Raw genomic sequence first — 22,470 nt, forward strand, 5'->3', positions numbered from 1 at the left:
CCTTATCTGGAGAATTCTGCCTGTGGAGCCTGGCTGCAATGGCTCTTGTAGCAGGATGAGATGCAGCCAACTCAGCACTGGTTTGTTGGCAGGGACAGGAAAGTCCCGTGGCAGATAGGAGACACAGGGAAGTTGTCCAGAGTGCTTTTTCTATGGTAGTGCAGGGCAGAGATCCTGCAGAAAGCTTCCAAAGAACCCACAAATGTGCCCATGAACAAGCCAGCGAGCTGGGCACCTGCTAGCTAAGGGCACCTGTCACATAGAACTTTACCTCTTGCCTCTAATACCTCTCCCCTGACACTTGGAGGAGCCACTGCAGAAAAGGAAGGTCAGAAAATCAGACCACACCCCACACTCCCCAGTGCAGGATCTTGAGCCAGGGGACAGGCCCGTGGCAGGAGAGGAGGGGTATTAAATTGGATACAAGAGTGATTAAATTGGATGAGGTTTTGATTTGGACAGGACCAGACATTTTAGTGCCTGAAAAATTGGTCTTAATTATAGAAACGAAACTGTTTTTGTGACTGGTGGGGATGGGCAGCCAAGGACTCTGCTTGAGATGTCATTAAGGGTGGAGAAGAGAAATTCACCACAGTATGAATTGTGGCAGTGAGGGGAGAAAAACAGAGCTGCTTCCTGCTTGTCCCTCTTCAAGTTCAGCCCATTCAATAAATCAATTATCTAGGCAAACAAATAAATAATTTCAACTAGCCTAGAGCAATGAAGGTGAAACAGGGTGATGTATGAGAAAGCGATGACTTGGGAGGTGGTTGGGAAGATACCCTGGAGAAGGAAATGGCTACCCACTTCCATATTCTTGTCTGGAGAATTCCATGGACAGAGGAGCCTGGCAGGCTACAGTCCATGAGGCTGCAAAGAGTTGGATAGGACTAAGCGACTAACACTTCCACTTTTCACTTCACTGGGAGTGGGAAGGCTGCTGCTCTTAGGTTAGGGGGTCAGGGATGGCTGCTCCAGGAGGTGATGTTTGAGCTGAGAGGTGAAATGGTGAGGAGCTCATCCTGTAAAACATCTTGGAGATGAGTGTTTCAGGGAGAGGAAAAGTGGGCATTAACTTAGTCTGTTCAAGAAGCAGAGAGGAGACCAACATAGCTGCAGTGTGGTGAGCTCTCCAGGCCAAGGTGAGATACATCAGGGAGGGGGCCAGTCGTGCAGGGCTTTGGAGGCCAGGGTCAAGAGTTGAGGCTTATTTTCAACATTAGGTATTTACTGGGTCTGTCTTTTGTGTGGGGTGGGATGTTATAAACCAGTGTCTTCCTGCCTGTTGGGTCTCTGCCTCTCAAGAAGCAGTGTGCTCAGTCGTATCTGACTTCTGGCGACCCCATGGACTGTAGCCAGCCAGGCTCCTCTGTCCATGGGATTCTCCAGGCAAGAATACTGGAGTGGGTTGCCGTGCCCACCTCCAGGGCATCTTGCCAACCTAGGGATCAAACCCAGGTCTTCCTCTCTTCAGGCAGATTCTTTACCATCTGAGCCACCAGGGAAAGCCCTAAGAAGCAGTAGGCTGCAGAAATGCAGCGGGTGGGAGCAGGGGTGGTTGCCAGGCCTTTAGACTTTAGGGCGGGGGACCACCGGGGTGAGTGAGGAGCTGATGGCCGAGGGGTACTAAGATGGGTGGCCGTTGGCCTTCTAGCACCCCTGCCCTCTCCCTGCGGACACAGAAGATGAGAGCACACACACTGCATCAAGTCAGAAGCAGTCCTGAGGGAGGGAGAGGTGGAATGGGAGGCTAAGAAATGGGGTCTGAACTCCAGGCTGCAGGACTGGAATTCATTCACCTCTTGCTCACACGCTGTCTCCTTAAGTGACCTTGTTCCAGATCCTCCATGTTTATTCCTCTGTGAAAAAAAGGACACCTCTTGCGGGATCCGCCGCCATCACCGCCTCGGGCTTGTAGGCTCGACCCTGACGCAGCAGGAAGGGGATTAAGATCAAGGAGCGAGGGCGGCCGGCAGCGGCAGGTCTGGACAAGCCGCGGGACGGCCAAGGACACGGCCAGGTCCACTAGAGGGCGCCCGCCTCCAGACGACCCTCCCGCGCGCGCTTCCCGCGTCCCGCCGCGGCGGAGACAGGCGAGCTGCCCCGCGCTGCCCCGGCTCCAGCCGCAGCCGCGGGCCGAAGCCCCCCAGGGGCTCGGGCGGGAAGCGAAGGGTCCGGAGCCCGTCCTTAGGGTCCGATCTCTGGCATGCCCTTCTTGGTACCTCTCCCGACCTCCTTCAGACCTTCGAGGCTGCAGCCTTAGTCTTCCAACCGTGCAGTTTGTCCTTGAGGTCAGGGGCGGGAGATCAGTTCTGGACAGGTCAGCAGTTCAGCTTGCCCAGGACAGCAGAAAGGTGGTTCGGGTGCCCCTGTCCCGACAGTTGTCATCTCTCCTGCCATCTCTCGCTCGGGTCGGCCCTGCGCCGCCCCCAGCTCCTCACGGGTTAACCCCCCTCGCCGCCCGCTCGCTTCCCGGTGCCAAAGTGGGTGTTGCTGGAATTCCTCTCTCTCCCTCTCCCGTAATAAGGGGGCTGAACTGTCCCTCCGAGGAGGGGGCATGGTGTGGATAAAAGAGACGAAAAATCAGGGGGAGGTTTCCAAAAATAAAACCCTCCAGTTCTCCTTCCGAAGGCTACAGCGACCGGGAGAAGGCGCGAAGGTGCAACAGCGGTGCGCGCCCAGCTGGAGACACAGCGCGGCCTCCGGGCTCGGTGCACGCAGCCCCCGGCCGCTCCCGCCGCCTGGCTCCGGCTCCAGGGAGAGCCTAGCCCGCAGTCTGACTCGGGGCCCCCTAGACGGGAAGAGGCGGGCCACCGGCAGGGTACCGGAGCGCAGCCAGCGAGCGACGGGCGCACCAACTGTGAGCCCCGGGGGCCGTTCCCCGCGCGCGCAGCTCTCCAGGCGCCCCGGCGCCATGAAGCCCCCAACCACCGCCCGCTGCCCTGGGCGTGTCCTGCGGAACCCCTGGAGGAGCTTCTGGCCGCTCATCCTGGCTCTCTTCGTGGGCATGGGTCAGGCTCAGAGGGACCCGGTGGGAAGATACGAGTCGGCTGGAAGAGACGCGAGTCGGCTGCGGCGCCCCGGGGGCAGCCCCGTAGCGGCTACAGCCAAGGTGTACAGTCTGTTCCGGGAGCAAGACGCGCCCGTCCGGGATTCGCCGCCCGCGGAGCTGGTCCAGCCTAGCTGGGGGAGCCCCAGGAGGTCCACCGAGGCGGAAGCCAGGAGGCCGCCCCGCGTGCAGCAGCCGCGGAGAGTCCAGCCACCTGCGCAGACTTGGAGAAGCCGACCCTCGGGCCAGCAGCAGTCCGCACCCCGGGCCCGGGCCGCGCCGGCTCTCCCGCGTCTCGGGACAGTGCAGCGGCAGCGGGCTGCGCGAGGGCGCCTTACGGGGTGAGCGCTGGAGAGGGAAGGGTGGGGGCTTGCGGGAGCGAGGGTCGGACTCCCGAACACTCGTTCGCGGAGGGATGGGGATGTGTAGACGAGAGGACAGGGTCGGGGCTATGCCTGTCTCCCTCTGTCCTCAGTACTGCGGGAAACAGACCGAGGTCCTGAAGGTGGGGCTTGATCTGACTCGCTTTCAAAGAGTAGAGAGGAAAAAGAAACACCGTCCACACCCTTTCGTACCAGCTCTCGCCCAGACCCGACGTTAAATCCTTAACCAAGGCGCCAGTGCATTTTCCCGCGCTCCTCCCGTCAGCCTTAACCGGCGTCTGCTGACGCCCGCTGCCCGCAGCGGTGCGGGGATCCTAAGGGGATCGCGGAGAGGGCATCGGAGTGGGTGTTCCAGGCGCTTGAGAACCGGGAGAAGCTGAGCGGCCTTAGTGCGCGGTGGGTGGAGGATGTCGGGGGTGGGGGTGGGGGCTCCAGAGCGCGAGGGCTGATGCATCTCCAGGAACGAGGCTTCGACGCCTGCTCGTGGGGACAAAGCTGTGCGCTGGGGCACAGGCCGGCCTGGGTCCGCGGATGGCTGGACGAGGAAGTGGGCGTGGACTCAGGGCACTTCGGGCAGGAAACCTGTCCGCGGATGTGGCTGTGACACTGTGGGTCCATGGCGGAGTGGGTCTGTGTGTGCGCCTGTGCAGCTAGGTGTCAGCACGACTTTGCAGGACTAGGTCTCCCCTCAACCCTGCCATTTAGTACCCCCCCCCAACCCCGCTCCCGATGCAACACCCGCTGCCTGCCGAGGGCGCCCTTGCGGCGTAGGGGACGCTCCCCAGTCATCGCCAACCCCAGATGAGGATTCTCACTGCTGCGGGCGCTGGGCCTGGCCAGAGTGGGACAGGTGTCTACAGAATGGAGGGCGAGCCGGGGCAGTACGGGTGCCCGGTATGGGGCACCATCGGGGAGGCTGAGAAGGAACCTGGCGGCCCTTCTGGGCTTGAGGCCCGATTTGCCAGTTGGGTTCAGTCCCCCGGAGCGTAGCATGAAGGGCGCTACACCCCAGGGCTACTCCTGAGGCTCTTCTTACGGCCTCTCCACTCCCTATTTTCTTTGGCTGCTGCGCTCTTCTCCATATTTCAGCAGGATTCTCTCCCTTCATTCAAATCTCTGTTTAGAGAGGCCCCACCCTCTCTCTCTTCTCCCTGCTTTATGTTTCTTCACAGCACTAATTCCCATCTGACATATTAGGTTTCTGCTTTTATGGTCTGGCCTCCCAGGGCGCGCTAATGTCAGCGCTAGGAAAAGAGAAGCTTTGTATTCTGCATTGCTGGGTCACCAGTGCCTAGAACAGTGCTCGGGTTTACATGCAGCTTGCTAAGTACCTGTTGAATGGGTGAAGGAATGTCTCGCTGTCCATGCAAGGCCTGGCTTAAGGCAGACGCAGAGGAGACCTGGGCACTGCCGAGTAGTTTACACAGAGGATCAGTCAGCGAGTGGTAATGGCTGTGCAAGTGAACACGTGCTTCCTAAGAGCAGATATGCCAAGCTAGGGACAGGGGATGTGGCCCAAGACAAAGACATTGCTCTTGCCAGGAGAGCAGCTCAATTATGTCAAGTCAAATTGGAGAAATGAACACATATGCACCGGCCAACATGCTTTCTAGTACCAGAAGCTTCCTGTTAAAGCATAAAGGAAAGGATGATTGGGGCTGAGGTGCTCAAAGGAAAAAGAAGCCCTGTGAGCTCCAGCTCCTGGGGTTCATGTGGGGAAGAAGGAGGGGGTGTAGCAGGAGTAGGACCCCGAGATGTTGCACTGCCCGAGGACAGGGGCTTTTTTTTTTTTTTTTTTAACTGTGGGCAGTGGCCTAGGGGCAGGTCTGTACATTGGTGTCGGGCAGCCACAGGGCTGAGGCTAGAGGCATAGATTTGGGCCAGATCATGGAGAGAGCTTACCCTGTCAGCATTCTAGTAGGAGCTGGGGGGAGGAGGAATAGTGGAGTGGAGGTGGGAGGGTGCACTGTTAGCAGCCATGAAAGGAGGTGGTGATGAGCAAAGCAGACTGTTGCCAGGATACGGCTGGTAGATGTGCACAGGTGTGTAAGTGCCCGGGCTGGATGCCACCCACAAGCACCTGCCAAACACAGGTGCACACATCACCCAGCACGTGCTGGGTTTGACTCCTCCTCTAAGTTATTTTCTGTAGCTTTGATGAAGGGTGGGTTCCGTAGGCACTCCAGCTAGCCACTCCAAGGTAACCTGGGAGGGACTGAGTGGCAATCTTCCATCGACTTCTTCTCCCTAAGTCCATTCTGACTAATGGCTTATAGCCAGGCTGACCTCTCTGGCAATTGCCTTGAGAATTGCTCAGGGCCAACCAGGTAGTGCTAGAGTTAAAGAACCTGCCTGCCAAGGCAGGAGGCCTCAAAGACATGGTTTTGATCCTTGGGTCGGGAAGATTCCCCTGGAGGAGGGCACCTTGGAGAATCCCAGTATTCTTGCCTGGAGAATTCCATGAACAGAGGAGCCTTGCGGGCTACAGTCAGTCCATGGGGTAGAATGGACTGAAGGGACTAAGCTTGCATGCATGCAAGGATGAAGTGCCACCTGCTGATAAATCTTGGAATTGCATCACTACTACTGGGGATTCTTCATTCATTCAACAAATATTTGGAAGGTCTCCTGTATGCCAGGTACTCTGCTGGACCATGGGGATACAGCAGTGGCCAAGACAGCCTCTGTCTTCGTGAAACTTGCCATGTAGTGGGGATTTATTACACACAATGAAGATTTTAAGTGTGTGCCAGGCATAGCGCTAGGTGTCTGGGACACAGAGTAACCAGAGCAGAAACAATTCCTGCATTATTGAAATTTACAGTCCACAGGGGAGTTTTTAAGCCATTGTTTCCCAGTATTCAGTGTTTATTAAGCTTAGCCTCACAGCATACCACTTTCATAATATTCTCCTCTTTTTTTCTTGTTCTATTATTTTCTTTAAATTTATAAACTGTTAAACATAACAGGATTTTGTGTTTTATTTATTTTCAAGTGTTCTATATTATGGAGTATTATACAAGCCTATAAACCTACAAAAGGTATTGGAAATAAGACAACTAACAATCCAATTTTTTCAAACTCTAAAATTTTGGCATAGTTTGCTTCTGATTTTTTTTAGTTGAAATATCTTCTGCAAGTTTATCTCCCCTCTCCCCAGATGTTAACCACTACCTTGAATTTACTAATGATGCCAACCTATGTTTTTATACCATTGCTACAGATGTATGCGTCCAAAACATACATAACATTGTTTTGCATATTTTAGATAAGTGATACCATGCTGCATTATTCTTCTACAATTTGCTTTCTCTTCATTAGATTTTTGAGATTTAACTAAGTTAGTATAATCAGCTCAGGCTTATTCATTTTAATTGTCGGATATTCTGCCATTGTCTGAATATACCACAGTTTATTTATCCATCCTTCTGTTTTTGGACAGTTAGAGGAGTTACATATTTTGGTATTACAAACAGTGCATGACTCATTTTTCTAAATAAATAAATCTATTTGCAAGGACACTTTGTATCACTATCCTAAGTTGAAGATAGTACCACTTATCATAAAGAGAAGGTAACTGTAGGAAAATTGAAGTGAAAACAAAATGTTCTCCAAATCTAGTCAGATACCATTATCGTAGGAAGTTCAGCCCTGTGGTGAGTTCTCCCTATTGGAAAGGGAGATTGGCAAGCGCTGGGGGGAGAGGACTTGGCACAAAGACCCAACTTCAGACAGAGATTTTTCCTCACTGATCTAATCAGACTAGAAACATCGCTAAAAAGGGAATCAGTTTCTCCCTGTGTGATTCAGCATTGCTGCAAGTTCTGAGTATGGAAACCTCAAATCCCCTTTTCTACCCTCGGTGTTGTTCATTCGCCTTTTAGGGAAACACTGGATCCAGTGAAACAAAGAGGTATTAAAGGTGCAACACATGCCGGGCCCTGTGTTAGACTTTAGGGGCACAAAGAGGAATAAGAAAGACCCCTTAAGGTACTCGACACATATACCAGCAGCCTGAGACGATCAGCACCACGTGGTGTGGAGGCTGGAGAACAGGGAAGGCTGGGTAGACGTCAGGAGAGGGTCTACCCAAAGGAGGTGACGTTTGATCTGGAGCGTGCCAAGGATTTCAGTTGGCAAAGAAGAGAGGGAAGGCCATCTAGGCAGAGAGAGCAGCTTAAGCAAAGGCATCAAATGGTGCCCAAGTGTAGTGCGGTGGGGGGACAGCAAACTCTTGGCTTGGCTTTGGTTGTGGGTGGCCATGGAGATAAGGGAGGGGTGATGGGGGCAGTTAGACCCTACAGACAGGTGGGGTCAGGTTGGCTTTGTAGAGGCCAGTGGAGAGCCTGGCAGCGGCTGTAACAAAGGACCAGAATGACCAGATTTGTTCCAGGTGGAACAGCAGCTGTCCTAGGCTGTTAGCCAGATGTGTTCCCAGGGGTTGGGCAGTGATGCTGGATATCGGGCTAATGTTTGTGGAGCACTGCCGCCCCAAAGGCTGGGCTTATAAAAATCTCTGAGCGGTATCTTCCAGAGAGCCAGAACCCCTGAGTCATTTGCCCCAGCTAGTCAGTCTCATTTGCTCTCTCCAGCTAACCGGAGCCCACTGAACAGTCATCCCCCACCAGGCACCTCCCGGAGCTTGCACCCAAGGTTCTGGCTAGTCTCCTGGATCTCTCTGGAAGGCCCTGTTAGCTGAGTGTGGCTCCCTTGCTTGGCAGCTTTGGTCCTGACCAGTTCTCCCAGTGGCCCTGGCGGCCTTGAAGGCTCTACCCTGGTCAGGCAGGGCAGGCTGAGCCGCTGCCCTCCTACAGTCAGCTCTGTGGCCATCCTGAGGGTATTTAGGGTGACAGCAGGCTCAGGGGGCCTCCTGGAGCTGGGCTCCATGCCACGACCCCTCAGCTGGGCAGACTCCTCAGTCTGTGCTCTCTGGGCTCCCGCGGACGCTAGACTTTAGAAAACTCCCAGGGCTTGCTGCCTGTTTTTCCTCTCAAAGACCTCCCAGGCCTCTCAGAGGCCTTGTCACCACCACCAGGGATAATGACTTACAAATGGGTGGGTTGTTCCCCCTCCCACCAGGGCACACAACACAGAAGCCATGGATAGGAGGACCAGCCCTTTCTGCAGAACCCAGTGACTGACTGGGGCCCTGGTGGGGAGAAGGCCTTCAGGGAACCAGTAAACTGCTGAGGGAAGCGATCCAGGGAGGCTTCGAAGTGGCCGAGATGGCACAGCCCTCGGCCGAGAGGACATTCTGCGAGCTCCCTGGGAGGCAGCTCCCCACAGTTTTAGGCCAAAGGGCCAGAAATGGGCCTCAACGTTTTCAAATGCCAAGGGGTTATTTTGAATATTTCGTAAGGTTTCAAAAACCACACCAGCTTTGGGGTCGACACAAACGTCAACCAAACTCTTAAGTGGGACCAGATGCCCCCATGCTGGCCACAGAGGCCACCGGAATGGCCTCCTGGTCAGCCCTTCGTCCTGACTCTTGGACTCCATACCTCTGCCGCCCTGCTTACCCTGAGTTTCAGTGAGTGCTCGGTAGACAATTTCTAATGGAAACCATGGGATATGTGAGGCCGGAGCCCAGCCCAGTCTGAGCTGGGGAGGCAAGACCCCAGAGGTCTTCTCCAAGAAGAGCCCTCTGGGGAAGTCACCTGGGTCTGGACATGTGGATCTGTAGATTGACAGTCAGGGTGGGTGAAAGCTACTGGTGCTGTAGGGCTCCACTGGAAACCAGAGGGCAGAGTTTGGGTGAACAGGGTGAATGGCCCTGGTGGCAGCCGCTGGTCAGCATCTCCTGTGGGGTCAGTGTCCTTGTGCTGGGGGAAGGGACTATCCCCCCTTCAAGTAAGTTCCATCTGCCTGCCCAAATAAAAAGTATACTCGCCATGCAGAGCGGCTTACCCCTAGTCCCCAGCCCCATTTGTCCCACCAGGCTCCCACCTCCTCAGCCCCTCTTAAAGGACATTCTGGAGCCTGGCTCTTTCCATCACTCTCCCAGTTGCTTGGTCTCACCCTGTACCAGTCTGCCCGAGGGCTGAGGCTCCTCCCAGTGTGCATTCGTTGGCAGGGGATACAGATGTAGGTCCTTAAGGCTGTTGTGTGTGTGTGTGTCTTCCAGCTTCCCTTGGATTATCAGCATTTCTTGGCAAGGGCCATGGTGATTATTTTTTGGTGAGAGGCCACGTGGACTTGGAGCATGACTTCGAGTTGGGTCAACCTAGGTTGGAGTCTGGCTCTGACTCCTCTTGTTTAGTCTTGGCAAGGGACTGAGCCACTCTCAACTTGCTTTTTGGTCGTCTTCGTGATCCCCGTGCCAGTGGAGTGCCTTCTCATGTCAGGGGCCCTATATCCCTATCTTGCTGAATCCTCCCAATAACCCCACGAGGCAGGTATTATTATCTGCCTTGTACAGATGATGAGAGTGACGCTTCCCAAGGTCATGCCACCAGTGGCAGAATCAGGATTCTGTCTTAGTGCCCGCCCCTGGGCTGTGCGGCCTCCCTCGAGAAGGGGGACAGTGCTCAGCCTGGCAGAGTTCCCCCAGGCCCTGCCTATAAAGGGAGGACCATCACACAAGCTCTGTGAATAATTCTGCTCTGAGCATCCCACACTGACCCTGTCTTGGTGGCCCCACAGGAGGAATGTCTGCGGGGGACAGTGCTGCCCGGGATGGACAACGGCAAATAGCACCAACCACTGTATCAAACGTGAGTGCCTCCACTCCATCCACCCTCTCTCTCTCTCTCTCTCCACTGAGCTGGGCCGGGCGTGGCATCTCTAGAACCTGGAGCACGTGTCTTCCCCAATCCACCTCCTGAGCAGGCAACCCCTCTCCAGTGGGAAGCAGTGGAAGGGAGAAGATGAAAAAGTGCCTCCAGGGAATTCCTCGGTAGTCCAGTAGTTAGGACTCTGTGCTTTCACTGCTGAAGGCCCGGTTTCAATCCTTGGTTGGGGAACTAAGCTCCCACAAGCTGCATGGCAAAAAAAGAAAAAAAAAAGCCTCCCGATGACTGAACTGAAAGTGACTTCTCAGATGAATCCCCACTCGTGTTTATAAAGCTTCCTGTATGCCTCTTCTGATGCCCCCCCTGTGTTGGGGCTCACCCCTAGCTTGCCCTGGGGTCTGCAGAACACACCTGGCCCCAGAGCCTCTGCATCACACCTTCCGTGGGAAGAGGGCACTCACAGTGCGTGCTGTGGGGATCCACCTCTGCTCTGGCCCCTGGCAGGCATTCTACCAGCATGGGCAGATGAGTCTCTGCTTCTGTGTCTGCAGCAGTCTTCCTTTGGACCTCTCCCAAGCCTGGCAGGCTGGCCCAGATTAGAAAAAATACTGCCTGCCCGCCTGCACCTTTGCTACTAGCAGCGCAGCTACCGTCGCTACCCCGGCACCGTCGCTCCTCCTACAGCCTCTAGTACCATCATTACAGCCACAGCTGCTGCTGCTGCTCCTACTGCTGTTGCTGTGCCACCACCATCACCACTGATACTGCAACAGTGACGATGACTGCTGCCAGCTAACAGCTGGGGCCTTACTGTATACCCGGCACTGTGCTAAGCTCTTAACATACATCATCTTACTTGAGTCTCTCAATCCTGCAAGAGTATTTACTGCTCATCGCAGTTACAGCCTGGGACACTGAGGCTCAGGTTGGTTAAGAAATGTGCCCGAGGAGACAGTGCTCTGAGTCTGGCTCAGGAGGCAGACTCTAGGCAGCCTGACCTAGAACCCCATACTCTTACCTGTGAGGCTTTGCTTTCTCCTAATACTAACTGAGTTTAGGGCCTTCTGGACTCTGGGAGCCCCACAGGTGATGACTGGACAGTTTCAGAGAGCTTGGATCTTCCTCCGTCACACCCCGGGGCCCCTCTCGAGCCTTCATCAGCACCACATGCCCCCACTCCAGACTTTGTGGCATTACGAGGAGCTCTGCCCAGCTGTTCCTCCAGGATCCAATCCTACCCTCTGCCCTAAGCCTGGCTGCAAAGCCCTAGTCTCACCAGCACCCCTTCCCATCCAATGACAAGCCCTAGGCCCTTTCCAGTGTGAGAGTTTCACAGCTAGTGGTCCAGCGGGGTGATGAAACCTATGGTGTTCCTGTCCCTGATGGATGCCTTCATTTCTGGCCTCCTGATGCCTTCTGAGATGGGGATAGACAGGGATGCAATGGGATTACTTCCATTCCTATGGGGCCGGCTCACCAAGCTTCCAGTTCTGCCTCTGACCTCGTGGCCTTGACCCTCTCCCAGTCTGATGATGAAGCCTGGGCAGAATCTTAGGTCTTTCTGAGGATCTCCAGATAAAGAAGACAAAACTCCAAACTCAGAAACGAACAGCAATGCAAATTTCTACCTGAAAATTCTTTCCTTTTGGGGGAACCGGAATTAGTGGGGCTTGCAGAAGCTAGGTACTCAGTGACTAGGGGCGCAGTTGGGGGAGGGACTCTTCTTCATAATTTGAAAGATAAGGACTGTGTGCCTCAGATGACTTGCTCAAGGTCACACAGCTCCTTAGCAGAAGATGTGGGACCTGAAATTGGTGACTCCCCTGGGCAGAGAAGCCAAGGATGTGGGTAGCCCAGTAAGTTTACAATCAGGAGAAGCTCTGGGGCTGGGGGCTGGACACTAGTATGTTATTAAAGTTCCGTAGGTGATTCTAGCCAGGGCTGAAGACTGCTAAGCAGAGTTTGGGGTCAATCATGGGAAGATCTGCTTTGGGGAGCGCTACTCAAATTTGAAGTTTCCCACGAATCCTCTGTTGCTGGTGTTCACTCGCTTACTTCTGTCTGACTCTTGGTGACCCCATGGACTGCAGCACATCAGCCTTCCCTGTCCTTCACCAACTCCCGGACCTTGCTCAAATTCATGTCCATTGAGTCGCTGGTATCATCCAACCATCTCATCCTCTGTCGCCCCCTTCTCCTCCTGCCTTCAGTCTTTCCCAGCATCAGGGTCTTTTCCAATGAGTCGGTTCTTTGCACCAGGTAGCCAAAGTATTGGAGCTTCAGCTTCAGCTTCAGTCCTTCCAATGAATATTAAGAACTGGACTGATTTCCTTTAGGATTGACTGGTTTGATCTCCTTGTAGTCCAAGGGACTGTCAGGAGTCTTCTCCAGCACCACAGTTCAAAAGTATCAGTTCTTTGGCACTCAGCCTTCTTTATGGTCCAACTCTCACATCCATACATGACTACTGGAAAAACCATGGCTTTGACAGCATGGACCTTTATCAACAAAGTGATGTCTCTGCTTTTTAATATGCTGTCTAGGTTTGTCATAGCTTTCCTTCCAAGGAGCAAACATCTGTTAATTTAAAGGCTGCAGTCACCATCTGCAGCAATTTTGGAGCCCAAGAAAATAAAATTTGTCACTTCTACTTTTTCCCCTTCTATTTGCCATTAAGTGATGGGGCTGGATACCATCTTAGTTTTTTTGAAAGTTGAGTTTTGAGCCAGCTTTTTCACTGTCCTCTGGGATCTTATTAAAGTGCAGACTATGACTCAGCAGGTCTGGGGTGAGGCTGGAGAGTCTGTTTCTAACAAGTTCCTAGGGGATGCTGATGCTGCTGGTCCACGGACCACACTTTGAGTAGCAAGCCCTGGCGGGGGGCAGCCTCTGGAGGCCTGGGGAGGGATTTGGGGCTAGAGATGAGGAGGAGGGCTCGTAAGTTCTAGGGAGCTTAGCAGAGAGTGTTGCTGAGGTTTGAAGTTGAGGAGGCTGGCTTCAGAGTGGGTGGCCTTCTCCCTAGCTGCCTGAGGGTCTGGGCACGAGCCTCACTCAGGCCTGAAGGCTCTCGATTTCCTGACTTGCTCATGACTTCCCAGCATCATTTTCTGCCAATCTGGAGTTTCAACACTGGAAACTCGAGGTTGGGTGAGTCTGCTGATTGTCAGAACTGACGTGTGTGAGCACCCTTGAGCGCTGAGCAGGGGGCAGCTGCTCCGGTGTGCCGTCAGTACCCACTCCACCCTGGGGGTCCTCAGCCCTGTTATTTCTCTCCCTGGTCTTCTGCTGCCCCTCTAGGTGTCTCTGGGACTCTGGCATGCAGGCTGGCAGCGCTCTGGGAGGACTTTGCCAGTGGGTGTTAGCCTCTCCCACTGGAAGTTGACTTGCCCACTGAAGGTCTGTGTACTAATTAGCTGGGCCCAGTGCTGTTTGCTTGTTGCTATTTTGCTGCTAATGAGCCTAATGAGAACCACGTGGATGGCAGGGTGTTGGCCCTGGATGGCTGGTCCGAAGCTCTGTCAAGTATGGGCTCTTGCTACCACGCCCTGTCAGCTGGCAGTCCTGCTTCCCCTGAGTGGTGTGCGTCTCCCTATCCCCTCCCCATGCTCTACTCCCCCGGCTGGAGCCAAGGCTGCCAGTACTGGGAAGTGCTCATGACTCTGGCCTAGCGGTTTCACAGATGTGGGGTGACTCTCCTGGTCTGGCAAGGTTGGGGGTGACAGGGAGGGGTGTGGGACATTCCCCCAACTTCCAAGTCTAGTCTCAGAAGGGTACAGAGAGTCAATCCATCCTCTGGTCTCTTCCAGATACCTGTGGGTCCAGCCCACTGCCCACACACAGGGAGTGATGGCCTTTGTGCCCTGGGTCTCCCCCGACCCCCAGCTTCCCTCTTCTCATGGAATCCTCGGTTGCCGTAACATACCAGCCATCTCCCTGGCAGCCTCTCTCTTTATTTCTGTCTGGTCCCTGGGCCTCGGGGAGCCACAGTGTCTGCAGGTGTCTGTTGCTGGAAGCCCAGCTGCTCTCTGCAGCCTGGCGGGGTCTGGAGCTGGGCCCTCGCCGCCTCCTCTGGTCTCGCTCTCCTCCTTCCCTTCTGTGGCTTTGCCAGCCCTGCCACACAATTTATGTGTTTATGCATTTGTGCAGGCAGCTCGCTGGGGCCTGCCGGCCCACTCGGCTAAGGCGAAGGACTGCAGGGTGTGGGGAGGCTGGATCCTGTTTAGAATTAGGGCTTTTGGAAGACTGTCCAGTCTTCCCAGACTGACTCACCCCAACACACACACAGCCTTTGCGGGGACTTCTAAAGGCTCATCCTGGGGAAGAGGATTTAAAGAATTCTCTGGCTTCTCCTTTTATCTCAGCCTAGATGCACAGGGGCCAGGGCTGTTCTGGGGAAGGCAGAAGGCTCTCGGGAAGGGGCTAGGAGGATTACCGCCCCCACGTCCCCACCAGGAGTAAGGCATAGAGTGAGAAAATGTACTTTAGATTCCAGTGCCAGATTCAAGGAGTCATGGCTTTGAATCCCAGCTCTGTGTCCTCAAGCAAGTGCCTGGCCCTCTCCCAGCCCCAGAGCCTCACCCAGTGAGTATAATACCCAGTAAGTGAGGATAACAGTCTCTATAGAGCTGCTTCTAATAATAGTAACACACTCAAGATCTTACCAAGGGTCGGAACTTGATTATTAATTTTTAACCCTGAAAACAACCCTCCTGTAAACCAGATTTGACCTTTATCCCCATTTACAGATGAGGTTAACTCTCTGTCCAAGTCATGCAGCTGGGAATCGGCAGAGCCTGGGTGTGAATTTAGGTAGCCTGGTCCAGAGGACAGGGCTTGACACCACGCTCCTGGGAAACGAGTGAGTGCATACAGAGAGCCTAGCATGGGGTAACTTTGGCTGTGATCTTAATCTCAATCCAGGAGGCTATGCTGCCTGCCTGGGTTTAAATGCCAGCTCCATAGCTTAGCTGCAGGACCCTGGGCCAGATGTTTAAGCTCTCTGTGCCTCAATTTCTTTTTCCATAAAATATGACTAATACTTGTCCCTGCCTCACAGAATTCTAAGGAACAAAGAGATAGCTTAGGGCAAATGTTTAGTTCAAAGCCTGGCATGTTCTGGGTGTTCTATACGTGTCTGGCCTTGATGGTGAGAGCAGGGACTGTATCTCATGGCCCCTGGGCCTGCAGCACAGTGCAAGTGTTCATTGGATACAAGGTGCAAGGCTCACCAACAATGTGCTGAGCAACACAGGGCCTTTCCCAGGCCTGTGCAGAGAGGTCTCTTCCTGTTGCTCTGGGCTCATCAGCCTTTTCATGAAACTCCGCATGGTGCTCAGGAGACCCTGGAATGGCCTGGGCACTTGTTCTTGTGTTTTGGCCCCAAGCCTCTCCACTTGTGGGGCCATTACAACAGCACTTCTGGACCACATCTCAGTGCTGTAAGGATCCCCATCCCTTCTGACCTGAGCTTCTCCTGGATTTCCCTGAAGGAGCGTCTGGCCCCCCCAGCCCAGCCCTGCAAATGACCCCACCCCAAAGGCCAAGACTGTGGCCAGATGGGGAAAAGCCCCAACTTTGGAGCCAGACTCTCTGAGTTCAAACTCTTGCTCCATCACTTACTTGTACGGAGATCTCAGACAAGTTGCTGGACTGCTCTAGGCCTCAGTTTGTCCATATGTCAAATGAGGGTCAGACTGGTACCAGTGGTTGTTGTGAGACTCTTTAGAGGAGATACTTGTAAAGAAATTGGCCCCAGGGTCTCATAATGGTAAGTGCTGAGCAAATGTTAGGGAAAAGGGTCAGGGCATTTGTGGGATTTGCAGGTTAATTACTGATTGTTTAGGAACCAGCAGGAGCTAGAGGCTCAAGCCTACCTATGGCTCATCTCTAGGTGGATTGTCTGATGAGATTCAGTAGTCGGTGGGAGTGGTAGAAAGGAAAGCGGAAGGTGTTAAGGGGAGTTATCACACAACTGCAGTGGAGACCCAGCTAACACAAATGGTACAGTCCTAGCAAGAACCATTGCCCATCTGTACCCTCTCCGTGTGGGGGTATCTTAGATCTTCCTGTTGAGCAGGTGTGTGCCCTCAAGTCTTTTTGCTCAAAGGAGTATATAGGAGATGCTCTTACCCAGGGCCTTCTCTGGAGGCTCAGATGGTAAAGAATATGCTTGCAATGCGAGAGACACAGAAGTTGCAGGTTCGATCCCTGGGTTGGGAAGATCCCTTGGAGAAGAGAATTGCAACCCACTCCAATATTCTTGCCTGGAGAATTCCTTGGACAGAGGAGCCTGATGGGTTACAGTTCATGGGGTCACAGAGTCAGACATGACTGAGCAACTAACACACACATGCACACACGCACGGATGTACACACATGCGTGCACACATACACAGAATTCTGTGGACAGAGGAGCCTGGTGGGTTACAGTCCTTGGATCACAAAGAGTTGGACACGGCTGAGGGACTAACACGTTCACTTTCATTTCCCCAGGGGGTCCTGAAGCCGGGGCTGTGTCCTGTCGATGCCAGTGGGGTGCCTGCTTGGTACATGTGTATTAAAGGACTGAGTGGGTGGATTACTTGGGTGACCTGACAGTTTCCTTCTGCCATCCCCAGCTGCCTCTTCTCATCTCCTCGGCTTTGCCTTTCCTACTCAACATCTTAATGTTGGGCTACCTTTAACTTTCTCCAGATCCTCCAAATCCTCCTCCCAGAGAGGGGGGACCGTGTGAAGCAAATACAGCATTAATTGCCCTCCCCCCCATTTATTGAGTGCCAGTAGGCACTGTGCCAGACAATTAAAACATAAGAATAATAAGAGTGGCAGTACTCGCTCTGTGCCAGGGACCACACTAAACCCTTCAGCAACCCCGCCCTGCGAGCGGCCACCACGTTGATCTCTGCCGGCTCCTCCCATGTCCCTTGGCTGCTGCTTCTCCTCTGCCCAGCAACCAAACACTGGACTGAGTTCCAGGCCCTCTTCCTTTCTTTCTCACTGCACCATCCTGGAGTGATCTAATGCATTCCCACGGATGTGAGCATTGTCTCTGGACTGATGATGCCCAGATTTATGTGCGTCTTCAGCCAGACCTCTCCACCGACCTCCAGACTCCTTTATCCTGCCGCCTCCTCGACATCTTGGTGCTCTTGATGCCTCCAGACAAGCCCCCACCCCAGCTTTACCAAAGCCAACTCATGGTTTCCCTCCCTCTGAGCCAATGTCCCTGACCAGGTCTTACCCACCCTGTTAAAAGGCAACCTGTCTACCCGAATGCTCACGCTGCCCTCTTGGGGACCATTTAGGACACCTTCCTCTTGCTCAGGTTTTTGTCCAGTCCTTCACCGAGCCCTGTGTGCTTCACTTCCTGAATCTCTTGGGAGCCTCTCTGCTTCTCACTCTCCCAACCCCCACCCCCTAACCAATGCTTCTCCAGTCTGTGGTCCCAGGCAATAGCACGTCCTCCTAGGTGACCGCTGCAGCTGGCTGACCGCTCCTACTGTGCCCCTTACCCTCCGGTTCCATTTCGTAAATTCGATAATCACACGTGCGTGTGTGTTAAGTCGCTTCAGTCTTGTCTGACTCTTCGAGACCCTATGGACACTAGTCCGCCAGGCTCCTCTGTCCATGGGATTCTCCAGGCGAGAATACTGGGGTGGGTTGCCATTTCCTTCTCCAGGGCATCTTCCTGACCCAGGGATGGAACCCGCATCTCTTATGTCTCCTGCATTGGCAGGCGTGTTCTTCACCACTGGCGCCACCTGGGAAGTCCAGATATTCACACATCGCTAGTCAAACCTTCCTGCAGCAATGTGCCAGCCTTGTGTGTCAGCCCCTCCCTCACCGAATCTAGTCTGGGTTCCTGGGATGTGCCGCCTCCAGGCTGTTCCACGAGATTTCTCTCGTCTCTGCAGGTGGCTGCCTCCTCATCCTCCTTCCGGTCACTGTTTCCAGCTCCCCCAGCCACTCTGTGGAGAGTTGCCCCCAGCAGCCTTGTTTTTCTGGATCTCAGCCTCTTGACTGTTTCCTCCATCCTTCTTCATATCCCAATGTCGCTTCCTCTGCTTGTTTGTTTACTCGTTTTATGAGTCTTGCTGAGCTGGAGACTCTGTTGAAGAAAAGGACCTCTTTCTCTCCAAAAAGAAAAGGACGGTAAACTCTTGTTTACTGTCCTAGGCAAAGAGTAAATGTTGGATGCATGACTATTTTCTAGAGAAAACGATACTGGCAGAGGTGATGAAACTTGCCTGAGGTCACCACATTGGAATTCAAATGCAGGTCTCTTTGACTGTAAGGCTGCCCTCTCCTCCACACATCTGCCCTGGCCTTGGCTGAGTTATAAGTGGGAATGGTGCACTCCTTCCCTCTCGACCTTCGTGGGTCCTGGGCATGGAGCTAGTGTGTCTGCAGAAGGGTTTGGAAGGCTCCATGTTGGCCACAGACCTGTCCTCCGTGTCCGAGAGTGGCTCCCCTGGAAAAGACAGGGTCCCTGGGCATGTCCCCGAGAAGGGCTGCTTCAGGATTCCATCCCATCTCCAGGGGCCCTCTTTAAATCCTTGCCTCCTCTAGACAGAGCCCTCGAGGCTGTGAAGTGGGTGGACAGGTGAGCTTCTGCTTTAGGGCAGGAGTTTGCAGCGAACCCGGGCCTCAGCCCCAGGCCCCCGAGTCCTACCCAGTGGTCCCTTCCTCATGCCTGCTGGAGCTGATGGGAACTGAGGCTGCTGTCTGCCCCAGCCCCTGGCCCCCCAACTGGCCCAGCATCTCAGCATTTGTTAATGCAATTAGCAGGGCGGTCCATGCCGAGGGGCTGGGGGCCAAGGTCTGACTCACACCTCCCCTTCCTCCCCTCCGACCGCCAAACGGTAGAGGCCCACTCGGCCTGCCAGACGACGACGTCTGCAGAGCGCGCGCGAGGGGCCAAGAACGGCATCTTTCTCTCATTAGAGGCTTTTATGTGAACACAACTGCTATTTTGGAGCCGGGCGCTTGGCTGGCCCCTGAGCCCCAGGGCTGCTTCCAGCCCTCCTGAGCTGCCGACCCAGCCCAGCTGTGGTGGGAGCAGCCGAGTCCTTGAGGACCTGACTTCTCCCACAGCCTGGCAGTTCCGGGCCAAGTCGGGATCTGAGGGGGACACAGCCCCTGGGCAGAGTTTGAGTGTGGAGAGGACGAGTCCTCCATGGATTCTGAGAGTGTATGAAGGCGAGTGAGGGGTTTCCTGGACCCGGGGACGGTGGGGGGCTCTGACATCAGGGTCCCCTTTCTTTGGGAACCAGAGGTCAAGGCTGTGGAGAAACAGCTCAGGGTCATAGTTACACCCCTCCCCCAGTGAAGTGAATTCCGAAGGCAAACTGAGGCTCCAGGTAGGGGTCTAAGGTGGGGTGCGAGGGAAGCGCAGTCCTGAGGGTGGTAGGAGACTGTCCTGCCTGCAAAGACCCCCAGGTATGGAAGAGACAGGGCCCTGTCCTGAGGGAGGGACCGGGTACTCGGGTACTAGTGTTCCACTGAGGCAGAGTTTAGGAAAGATGGAGGTTTAATCTGAGGGGCTGCTGAAGAGCCTCGGGTGTGGGGGTGCTGGGCTCAGAGTCTAATGTGGAAGCTAGATTTATCTCCTAGACAAGACAGCGTGTGGGAGGCTTGGAGGCCTCGGAGGAGGGTGCGGGCTTAAGCCATACACCCTGAAGTCAGTGCCTCACCTAATGGATAACTGATGGAGGGAGAAGGCATCTCTAAGTCCCAGGAGAGAGAGCTGATGACAAGAGGCTTACATGATGAAGGTTGGAGGTGGGGAGGAGGCCAGCTGTGTTCAACACCTGAGAAGCATCCCTACCACTGCACCACAGTGCGTGTTACATCTCTGTAACCAGGGCCCACGTTGTCATTGCCTTTTCCTGGGAAAAAGGTCATGGCAGGGAAATCCAGAAGCCCTCTTGCTTCCATCCCTGGGGGTGTGGGTTTTTTTTTCTTTTTCTAAAGCTTTCTTTTTATTTTTAAAAGCTTTGCAAAATGCTGTCCAATACAACTTCCTGTGGAAACTTTCTGTGGAAATGCTCTGTATCCTGCCATCTAACATGGTAGCCATGAGCCTGCTTTAGCTGTTGAACCCTTGACATGTGGCTAGTGCAACTGAATTTTAAATTTTATTTAATCAGTTTCACTGTCAGTAGCCCTGTATCGCTCATGGCTACAGGCTTCCCTGGTGGCTCAGAAGGTAAAGAACCTGCCTGCAATGCAGGAGACCCAGGTTCGATCCCTGGGTTGGGAAGATCCCCTGGAGGAGGGTATGGCAATCCACTCCAGTATTCCTGCTCGGAGAATCCCCAGGGGGAGACTTGCCTGATGGGCTACAGTCCATGGAGTCGTAAGAGCCAGACCACGGGGTCGTAAGAGCCAGACGTGACTAAGCAGAGCACAGCACGGCTCATGGCTACAGCATTAGACACGGGACAGCGCAGCCTCAGAAAGTGCAGAGCACGTCCACGTCCCTGATTTCTGCTGAGGCTCACACAACTCTTTGAGGCAGCAATTGTCAGACCCATTTGATGGACAAGACAACTGAGGCACAGGTTGAGGCATCTCAGTGAGATAAGACGTGCCCAAGGACACACAGGTGGGGTGTGGCTGAGCGAGGGGTCAAACCAGATCTTCCTGACTCAACCCAAGGTCCTTCTGCCACCAAGTCACTCTTGACGGAGGGTCTGAGCAGAGGGCAGAAGCAGCCTGCCTGGTGGGAGCTCTTTCCAGACTCTCCCCCGCCCCAAGCCTGCCCATTCTGGATTGGGTCTCCTCCCAAACGGAGGGGTTTTGTGTGGAAAATCTGAGCAAACCTCTTTTCGACTGTACTGGATCTGAGTGAAGGTGGAAGGGGGCACAGCCAGGAGTCGGGGGAGGGGGCGCGGTGGAGAGAACGATACTTTCTATTTCTTACTTTCAAAGCAGTTTTGGGAGTTTTCTTTTTATTCCCTCTCTTTTGGCATCCTGCTAACTTCACAGAGCTGAACTCCCAAAGCTGAAACTTTCCACATGTCCAATCCTCAGTGAGAAAGAGAGTGCCAGGAATGTGGACAAGCCAGGGTTCAGGAGCCTAAATTATGAATGGCTAATGACTGGCATTGGTGAGTGGGCATGGGAATCCAGGAGCAGGATCACCTCCAGGTTCTGAGGATGCTGGTCCCTGGCAGGGAGGGGCTGGATATGTCTTCGATGGCTAGACATGGGCATCGTGGCATCATGCTTGATAACCTGTCACCAATAATCAACAAAGACTCTTTAAAGCCATATACCCCCTCTGGGTTGATTTCTCAAGTAGAAGGCATGACCTCTGCTCTTGTAGGAAAATGGGAGGAATGAGGATCCAACCGTGAAACTTGAAGATGGCCCAGCCTGCTGGGAGTTTTGTCTCTTAAACTTCCCACAATGCCGCATGAAACTGCCTCTCTGGGGGTGCCGTGGCATTTCCTTTTTCGCTTTATGCAATCCCCCCTGCCATGGGCAATTCTGCAACGGCTGAGCACTAGATACTTCAGTTTTGAAATCTGTGCCCGTTTGACTTAGGAATGTTTTTCACGGTCTCCTTTAAACAAAACGCACATGACCACTATGGCCCCCTCCTCCCCCAAGGGTTCCAAACCTTTGCATTTCACGCACCAGTAAATATCCAAAAACATCTTATGTACCAAAGTATAGTAGCCAGCTTTTCATTTTGCCAAGTGAGGATATTAGAAACACCATTTGCCATCACCTTTAACCACTTCAAAGACCATTTGAACACCAGAAAAGGAGGTAAGATATAATCTTAAAATAAAAGACACTTAATTTTCTTTTTTATTGGAGTGTAGTTACTTTACAGTGTTATGTTAGTTTCTGCTGTGCAGCAAAGTGAATCAGCTATCCGTATACATCTCTCCCCGCTTTTTTGGATTTCTTTCCCATTTAGGTCACCACAGAGCGCTGAGTACATAGCTCTCTGAGCTGTGTAGCAGGTTCTTACTACTTATTTATTTTATACATAGTATCAATCGTGTATATATGTCAACCTCAATCTCCCAGTTCATCCCGCCGCCCACTTTCCCTTTTGGTATCTATATGTTTGTCCTCTGCATCTGAAAGACACTTTTTCAATGGGGAAGAAAATAGCATTATAAGAAACACAAGAAACTGTTTTGTTTTTATTGTTTTATGGCAGGTCGGTAAAAACTGACCTCAGACTGTTCCCCTTCATGGACAGGCACTCGGAGCCATCATTTGGGACCAATTGGGGGTGGTTTTGGGGGGAGAGAGGAGGGAGGAGAGGAGTTTATGCTCCAATCCC

The 22,470-nt window shown here is 53.5% G+C and overlaps 1 protein-coding gene across 4 annotated transcripts in view; it reads left to right on the forward strand.

Annotated features, from left to right (window-relative positions):
• Nucleotides 1,842-22,470, forward strand: part of LTBP2 (latent transforming growth factor beta binding protein 2) — a 111,476-nt gene continuing 90,847 nt past the window's right edge. For all 4 annotated transcript variants that reach the window (XM_018053970.1, XM_018053972.1, XM_018053971.1 and 1 more), the window contains exons 1-2: nucleotides 1,842-3,390; nucleotides 10,075-10,145. In XM_018053970.1, coding sequence (XP_017909459.1) covers nucleotides 2,558-3,390; nucleotides 10,075-10,145 — 904 coding nt within the window. In that variant the 5' untranslated portion in view covers nucleotides 1,842-2,557. The remainder of the gene's footprint in view (nucleotides 3,391-10,074; nucleotides 10,146-22,470) is intronic.

Source organism: Capra hircus, chromosome 10, assembly GCF_001704415.2.
Source record: "Capra hircus breed San Clemente chromosome 10, ASM170441v1, whole genome shotgun sequence".
Classification (NCBI taxonomy): Eukaryota; Metazoa; Chordata; class Mammalia; order Artiodactyla; family Bovidae; genus Capra; species Capra hircus.